Genomic DNA, 9,302 nt, shown 5'->3' on the forward strand with positions numbered 1-9,302 from the left:
ATGGTTCGCAGCTGATCTGCGCCCAGGTTCGCGCTGACACTGTGACAGACTAGTGTCGGTGACAGGCTACATAACTGGCATGCACTTGCTAGTGCGGACGGAGCTGTCGGACCCCGCCAACGGCTTGACTGTCTACCATGGTCTACAGTATACTAGTAACAGACTACTGAGTCTGTGAGTCCAGGAATGCTTGGCCGAAAGTCACACCTCTTCTCGAGCGACACATCACACTCACAATCATTAGTCTTTCACAGCACTACGCTGGCACTGCAATGTCTGCATGCCCAGACGGTCTGTATCTTCCCGTCCAGACCATAGCCATACTCCCAAGTCCCTGCATAGGCTATCCGCAGTAATACTACTAATACTACAACTACAAGTACAAGTAATAGATGGCCTGAGGCATACAGACTCAGTGTAGTCCCGGTCTCCACACCCCGGCCTGAGTCTCTGAGTCTGAGACTTGGGCTGGTGATAATACATAGCATCCATGGTATCGGGATCATGGGACTGATTTAGTCTAGCCTAGTACCATGACTCATGAGTACTACTAGTAGTACTAGTAGTCAGGTAGTAGTAGTAGAGGTCTACTCAGTAGATCTCCTGTACATCATTGCACATTGTACTAATTGTTACCATGGTTACTACATTGCAAGTACTGCTTGTACATGATGTATGATGTGGTAGTCTCTACATACCTAGTACCTGCCGGTATAATCCATGACCGGATCTCACAAAACCCAGCTGCTGTATCCTCTCCAGCACATTTAAACGGTGATCCCTAGGCCCTGCATGATGAAGGTTTCGGTTAGGAAGGCTTGGTCTTTGCCATTTGGAGCGTGATTATACCACGCACCGCCCGGAATTTTTAAAATTAACTGAGACATGTCTTCTAGTTCTGATTCATCTAGAGTTCGCTTCTACAAGAATATTCAACCAGAATATAGGTGCATATTCTAAATATTCAGCCCCCAAAAATAAGCTACACAATGAATAGCGGAATTTCATTCATTGAAAACATCCAGCAGTAGCGGCATATGCCTGTATGAGGCAATAAAAAGTGACCACCGTCATTGTACATTCGAAATCACCTCACTATGAAAGAAATGGAAGAGTTACAAAGCCATTGAAATATTTGTGAAACAGATAGGGCCCAGTATCAGCGAGAATCGACCTTCGGGTGAAAATCATTTTTTTCAGAATAAGTCATTTTCTGCAACGGCAAAAAACTCTTGCTTCGCGCTCTGCACATTCAAACAAAAAATGTGTTCATCGCAACAATGAATGCTTTTGATCGTCCTAGTAGAAGGAGAGTTCGTTCACAATGGCCAGCTAGCTGCGGTCCGGCTCTGCCAGAAGTCATTGGATTTCTTAGGCAGGAATCGTCGCGTCTGATAGAGAACAACGACAGTTTCCAGAAGATGTTTTTGTCGACGCTCAATTCCTATTAATATAATTTTAGCGACCAGAATTTCAACTTGATTTAGGCGCACCGCCAAAGGAGCTCTCTGCTGGCAAAAGTACTTTCTGACATCTGAAAATCCTTGTAGGGCCCTTCTGAATTTAGTACAGCTCTGCTCAGAAGAAATACTCAACGAGGAGAAACTAGTGAGGCGACGGCAACAGAGGTAGACGAACTGAAATGTCCTGGATCAACTCGAGTCAGGACGAAAGAGCGCTGCCGCTAGTGACATGATCTGAATTTTCTCAGGCTCCCACGCTGGACTCCGTGGTGAACACCAAACCCCTTGGACAGGGCAAGACGCCAAGAGCTGAACATTGATTGATGAGCTACGAACACTCTGCGCTCAGTGCTGGAATCATGGCGCACTGACGCGCATGCAGCCAGTTCTCACAGAGCTCAAATTTCACAGAGGTGCAGCAGTGATGGACTACCTCTAAATCGTGTATGAGATGAAGTGTAGGGTGTTAGAATGTTGTGCCTGTGTCGTATTCCCTGTGGGATGCACAGACTGGGACTCTAGGTGTAGTTGTAGCCACTCTCCCTCCTGTTCTGCACTTCTCTGGATTTTCAGCAGACTTGGGATGACATTCAAACAGTTTTCATTGGTATGCAGTGATGAGGATCAAGGCCATCCATGCTCTATGCCAGAAGTTACCCAAGACTCGCAAGCGTTGTTTAACAACAAAAACTGGATGGATGATTTATAACACTGTCTATTTTTATTTATTTCACTGTAACACATAGTATTCCGATGTGGAAAACACTGTGATAAATTGTTGCATTTCCTGATATGTACGTATGCTTGTTTGAGAAGCTTCTGGGTCATCAATATTGCTTTGTTTGGTCTAATACTTTGCCATGTGATCACTAGATACCTATAGATGACAACAGCAGAAAAAAGTCATTTTGTGAAAAATCACCCTAAGGTCCATTTTCGCAGATACTGGGCCATAGGTTTTAGCTAGTGCACAACAAGTGTAACGGTACGCAAGAGAATGTCTAAAAGTTCAAACATGTACAGTGTGTTGCGAAGCCAAATCATAATTCCCAGAGTGCACATAGTCATTACTACTTCAAGTAGTGCATTCTTGGGATACACTGTACATTGCATACGATCTAGTGAGGATAAGAAAGCACTTTTTCATTGACATAATTATACAGAGAAACCTTTGAAAAAAAAGCTGCACGCCAAAAATGTAATTTCCACTCCCATGCTAGCACTACACCATACAAGGTAAGTCCATGTCCTGCTATCATGGTCGTGCAGCCAACAGAAAAAGCAATTATGAAAAAAAAGATGTTTGTTCTGCGAGTAAGTGTTAGGAGAACAGTGGTTGTGTTTGTGTAGCGGCTTGAGGTACACTAGCAAAATGTCATGAACTTGAAGAATCCAGGTTACAGGATCAGAGCAAAGGATCCAGATTACAGGATCAGAGCAAAGGATCCAAATGACAGGATCAGAGCAGTCTTCTCTTTGAGAAAATAGATAGAATCCATTGGGATCAATATGCATTTGATTAGTTGTTAGTAAAGTGGAATGCAGCCAAGTTGCCAAGGTACAAACTCTGGCAGTTATACGAGATCTACCAGGTATATCCGACTCGGCACACTGATATATGTTATGCCACCCAATGGTTTAGTGTGAGTACATGGTTCCTTATCAATGTTAAAAGCACTAAGTTACATACATCAGGGTTTTTTTCTGCCTGTTCCACCAGTGAGTCCACAAACGTCGAAACAGCATTGTCCGAAGATGTCGGAGTGCATCATGTCTGTATACACTCCATGGCATGCACCTTCACAATACAAGCTAGGAACATGATTATATTCTTGTTCCTCCTCACAACGGTACCAGTGTTGGCATGTCCATGCAATCATCATCTTCTCTGTGTGCATTGGTTTGTGTTCTGGACTTGCAGGCTGAAGACGAGGACTCTGTCACCGGTGTGATGCCTTGCATCTTCATGCTTGGGTGGCTCATCTCACTGTCTACGTACATCAACATACAGGCACAGCAATATAATAGACCATGAATGGGATTGAACAATTTTTTTATGCTTAAAAGCATTTAAAAATGCTTCACCTTGGCCGATTAAGACTAGGAAAAAAGAATAGCACGCAGCTGCTACGCATTATCCCAAGGGTAAACTAGGAATTTGAGAAAGCATGCTGCCAACTCAAGATTGAAGACATTAGCATCGTTTTATGAGTCCCCTATTACCAATTAGCTGCATGTGCCTCTCCAAATCTGCACCTTGTCTCAAAGACAACACACTGCGGTAATCACAGACACTGGACTGACCTGTAATACTGGGAGCTGTGTCCTACCTCTCCAAAGAGGGTCGACGTCCTACCTCTCCAAAGAGGGTCGACGTCCTACCTCTCCAAAGAGGGTCGACGTCCTACCTCTCCAAAGAGGGTCGACGTTCTACCTCTCCAAAGAGGGTCGACGTCCTACCTCTCCAAAGAGGGTCGACGTCCTACCTCTCCAAAGAGGGTCGACGTCCTACCTCTCCAAAGAGGGTCGACGTCCTACCTCTCCAAAGAGGGTCGACTAACAGTCTACCAGGGTGTTGTGTGGCCCGTTTTGGAGTATGTTCTGCTCGTTTGGATGAGAGCTGCTCCCTCCCATTTCGAACATTCAGACTATGCCCAGCGCCATGTATTGCGGCATCATTGGTACCCGGGGACTGAGCTTCAGAGCCTCAGTCTATGGCAATATGTTAGAGCCTCAGTCTATGGCAATATGTTAGAGCCTCAGTCTATGGCACTATGTTAGAGCCTCAGTCTATGGCAATATGTTAGAGCCTCAGTCTATGGCAATATGTTAGAGCCTCAGTCTATGGCAATATGTTAGAGCCTCAGTCTATGGCAATATGTTAGAGCCTCAGTCTATGGCAATATGTTAGAGCCTCAGTCTATGGCAATATGTTAGAGCCTCAGTCTATGGCAATATGTTAAAGCCTCAGTCTATGGCAATATGTTAGAGCCTCAGTCTATGGCAATATGTTAGAGCCTCAGTCTATGGCACTATGTTAGAGCCTCAGTCTATGGCAATATGTTAGAGCCTCAGTCTATGGCAATATGTTAGAGCCTCAGTCTATGGCAATATGTTAGAGCCTCAGTCTATGGCAATATGTTAGAGCCTCAGTCTATGGCAATATGTTAGAGCCTCAGTCTATGGCAATATGTTAGAGCCTCAGTCTATGGCAATATGTTAGAGCCTCAGTATATGGCATTATGTTAGAGCCTCAGTCTATGGCAATATGTTAGAGCCTCAGTCTATGGCAATATGTTAGAGCCTCAGTCTATGGCAATATGTTAGAGCCTCAGTCTATGGCAATATGTTAGAGCCTCAGTCTATGGCAATATGTTAGAGCCTCAGTCTATGGCAATATGTTAGAGCCTCAGTCTATGGCAATATGTTAGAGCCTCAGTCTATGGCAATATGTTAGAGCCTCAGTCTATGGCAATATGTTAGAGCCTCAGTCTATGGCAATATGTTAGAGCCTCAGTCTATGGCAATATGTTAGAGCCTCAGTCTATGGCAATATGTTACTGTACTAACATACATCCATGAACTGCACTTCCTCACCGGACCAACTCACCGGACCAACTCACCGGACCAACTAACCAGACCAACTCAGATTCTAGCAGTCCTCCAACCACGGCCAGAGCCCAATGACCCCACTCGCACTCGGCATGATCTCCATGTGGCCAATGGCCACGGCTATGAGCTAAGAAACCAGCTGCCGTGTCAAGCATTACCGCTTTATTATCATCTTTGGTGCTTGCAGTACAGCTATGAACCCAAGACCAGTGGTCGCGGAGCCCACTCAACCCTAACTACATACACTGTTTCTAGTTTAGCAGCTCCTACAGATAGCCGTTCATCATTTTCCTTTCTTCTCTTACCGTAGGGATTCGTAATAATGAAAAACTGTACTGGTAGTGCACTATTAGCGTGAGTTGCGCTTTGACTCACCTTCAATTTCATAATAGTCCTGAGCATGCTTGTCCAGAGTCTCCGCACTGGATAGTACTTGTGAAGGATGAACAACAGGCATGTCTTCACCAGCATGGTTTGGTGGGCGCTTTGGCTGTAATTTGACTTGCTTTAGAATGGCTGGATGATTGATGGCTGGGTGCAAGTGTGGTGGTTGCAGCAGAGTAGACCTTGAACCTTGCCACGTCACTCCTTGAAGTGATCCAGGGGGCACAGATTGGCGTTTCTGCTCGGGATCGGCATGGTAGGAAATTGGCATGGCCCTTGCAGCTCTGTTGGGCATGGAACTTCCTGTTCTCCCGAGCAGAGCATCTCGTATAGCATGGTCAACGGGACTGGGATTCTTGGCAGTGGATTCCTTGTTTTTGGACTTCGGCAACACACTACGTCTGTGAACATGAGCTGGTGTGTATGGACAAAACGAGGTGACCGAGTTGCTTCTAGCACAAGGGCAGTTGCACACTGGCTGGCTGGAGCTAGAGCCATCTTGTACGCATCTCTTGGAACATACTGCGCGGCTACCCATCGTTGGGATGGGGTTGAAGTTCCGGTTTTCACTCACCGGTACGTGTTTGTGAGTTTGTATTCGCTGGTGATGATTGGTGGAGGCGCTATTCTCCTGAGACTTCTGTTTGTAGTATTGAAGAAGCTGTGGCGCACTATACAGGAACACTTGTAAGGACCTCGGACAACGGTTGGTGAAGTGCTTGGCCAACTCCAGGCTATTGACGAACACATGTCTGCAGAATGGGCAGCGCTCAATCTGACTGCCTGGCCTGGTCATTCGGTTCACTTGGTGTGCATGTATAACTGCGTCTGCCTGCCTTGCCTGTCGGTGGTGATGGGAACGAAGACGACCACTGGACTTGGTGGTGTGAGTGTGGGGTTTGGCACCATGGCTACTAGCTGATCTATTGCGATGTGCCGGGATCCGGGAAGATGATCTTGCACTCTTCTCGTAAGCATACTGCTGCTGCTGCTGCTGCTGATCAGGCATGTGCTGAGTTACCTCTGGACATGTTGCTGCCTTAGCACCATTCCATGTGGAGAGGTAGTCACCTGATGGTTGATTGTGCTGCGGGCAAGTCTGCTGTACTGTGCTAGCATTAGGTACAGCTTTATCAGCATAACCGTAATCAGGTGAATGCAAGGCACTGGCTGTAGGACTTGCTGTCCCTCGACCACTGGCACCCCCTGCAGTAGTTTGTTTCACTTGAACGGACATATCGCCTGCTTTCATTACACTATCATCACTACATGGTGCATGCATGACCTGAAAAGCACACACACACATGCACATGCACACACACACACACACACACATGCACATGCACACACACACACACACACACACACACACACACACACACACACACACACACACACACACACACAAACACACACACACACACACACACACACACACACACACACATGGATAGAAAGCTGTCAATCAAGACTGAAGCACAATATGCCACCATACGCCATATTGAACTAAGCTCTACACAACAGAGTCCCCAAGGTAGCCCACTGCTGACAGCTACACTTCTCAAATAAATATGTTCAGCTAGTTTCCATCTAGTCTGAAAACTGCAGGGTTGTCGCTTACGGTTCCAATTTTTGGAAACACACTGATTTTTACAGGTCATTCCGACAAACCGACCAAAAACCGACTGCTTCAATTGCTCACGAAAGAAGGGCTCTGTAAATCTGATGATTCTGAACCTTGAAATCCTAAAATTACTTTGGTTTCTAAATGGAGTGCTATCTCCATTTATACCTCCCCCCCCCCCCTGGCCTGGGGTCGACCCATTTAGATTTCTAAATAAAAATAATAATTTAGATTTCTGCTCAGAGAAAAGTGAAACCGCCAGGTACCATACGCACCATATCCGGATTATTTTCTGATCCACTATTATTTGAACGACCTTGGCTACACAAGGCAAGGGTAAGAGGAATCTCACTAGGACACTAAAGAAGGGACTTACTTTATTGTCTCGAGTCATGTGATCATTATACTGTAAATCTTCTGAAATACAGCAAGCTTGCCATGCAGTACTAGTATTCTCGTTTGATGAACGATGTCGTCCAGAGGAGCGCAGGCAGACGGGTGGGAATTTCAAACTTCTATTTATTTAGTAGAAAAGCTGCTGCTCACCCGTGTTCACCTCCAGCCAAGCTATACTGTATAGCATACCGGTAATACAGACTGTCAGTACCAGTTCCGGTGCATGGCATTGAATTCAAAGCAGTCGGAGGCATACATGTAATAGGATTTCAGGAGGCCTTGCCTCTCCACCCCTTCTCAGACTCATGGGTAGGATTAGCCTCGGAATCGAGTGTGTACACTTCATTCCATCATCTCATCGTGTGGTTTTGCCTCCGTGCAGGTGATAATTTAGGTGTGAGGACTTGAAAGCAGGGTCTGACGCTGAACAAGCATTCATTCAAACTCTGAGGTTCACGTGTACTATGTACAGTCGTACACAAATAACTCTCACCGGGAATCGCTGTCGAACAACCGTGTTGTTGATCTTCTCCCATCCCCTCTATGATTTCGTCCGGCATAAAACCTTGGTTATTTGGGCACTGTAGTGTGTTGTGTATCGGTACATATTTGGCTAGAGGCTCGCATTCTGGCCGGCGGATATAAACAATTGTCAAAAAATATTCAGGCTAACAAACGCTCCACGCTCACAGTGAGCGGTGGTGGCATCGTAACTCTCATTCAGTCAAAATAATTTGAGAGCCACAGCTCGTAAGCACGATTGCACACAACGTTTGTCACAAGTTTTCAAACATTTCCACTCACACTCACCGGCAAGCAATGGCATGGTCGCCTCTGAGTTTCGGACAGTCGCTACCAAATCCCAGTAGAAGTCTACTACGCGGCTGGTTTCCACTTGGAGAATGGTACAACCAAGAAGCGTTGCTGCCCCTCAATAACGACTTCTCACTACCAAGACGGTCATTTTACACACTGATTACCGAAGCCTCCGATCGTGGTATTTGTGATGCTAGCGAAAGATCACGCTCGATTCGGCAAGTGCCGTCTTGCTCATTAGGCCGCCAAACTAGCACCGGCCACTGGCGTTATTTCGATACGTGTCCCTCGAATTCGCGAATAGGACCAGCCCAGGAAAATACTTTTAGTAGCCCTCATCGAAGTGTTTCAATGTCTTGATGACGAGTTTCGATACAATAATCCTTCTAACGTTACATGAAGTGGGAAAGTAGACGCTCAGTATTGTACTGCAATACAGTCGAGAAGAAGCCCTCGAACGATATTCGATAAAAGCAATTCAAGTATGAGCAGTGGATTTGCAGATATCGCAACTCACCACTTTCTTCTTTCTGGACACCACTGGCTGTGGATCTTCATGACTCGGAGTTGGGAACCGCAGTGTACAGGCTTCTTCATTCATTCCGGTTTGAAGACTTTTTTTATTTTGTATTAGCTGCAGAATCCGATGATGTACTTCGACTTGTTCAATGTACTGTATACATGTACTGGAACACTGTACTCATGACACCAGTTTGTAGATAATCCCTTTACTAAGGCTTTAGACTAGTTTAGTGTAGACGATGCTTCAAAGCCAAAGGCACTCGTAGTCTTACTCTTGATAGGAGCCCTGTCAATTTCATCTTGCTGTCAAGGAAAGAAGGCCTTTCAGGCTTTCGTTTGTCTTGTTAGTAGTTGTTACCCTACCGCGGGGAATACCCGTCCCAAGTCACAGTGCAGTATGAATACAGCCAGGCCCAGTGTCTACCATCATGTGCCCTCAAAATCCTGAGTCACCATCAATGGCATCATGAGTTGAAATTTCTCGG

At 45.8% G+C, this 9,302-nt stretch overlaps 1 protein-coding gene across 1 annotated transcript; it reads right to left on the bottom strand.

The window, feature by feature from the left end:
• Positions 1-2,530: 2,530 nt before the first annotated feature.
• Positions 2,531-8,605, bottom strand: LOC135814583 (uncharacterized). Its single transcript, XM_065327721.1, has 3 exons — positions 8,290-8,605; positions 5,451-6,744; positions 2,531-3,454 (listed from the first exon to the last, which is right to left on the bottom strand). Exons 2-3 carry the CDS (start codon positions 6,739-6,741, stop codon positions 3,306-3,308), a joined length of 1,440 nt encoding a protein of 479 aa, XP_065183793.1. The 5' UTR covers positions 6,742-6,744; positions 8,290-8,605; the 3' UTR covers positions 2,531-3,305.
• Positions 8,606-9,302: the final 697 nt, after the last annotated feature.

Source organism: Sycon ciliatum, chromosome 4 (assembly GCF_964019385.1).
Source record: "Sycon ciliatum chromosome 4, ocSycCili1.1, whole genome shotgun sequence".
Classification (NCBI taxonomy): Eukaryota; Metazoa; Porifera; class Calcarea; order Leucosolenida; family Sycettidae; genus Sycon; species Sycon ciliatum.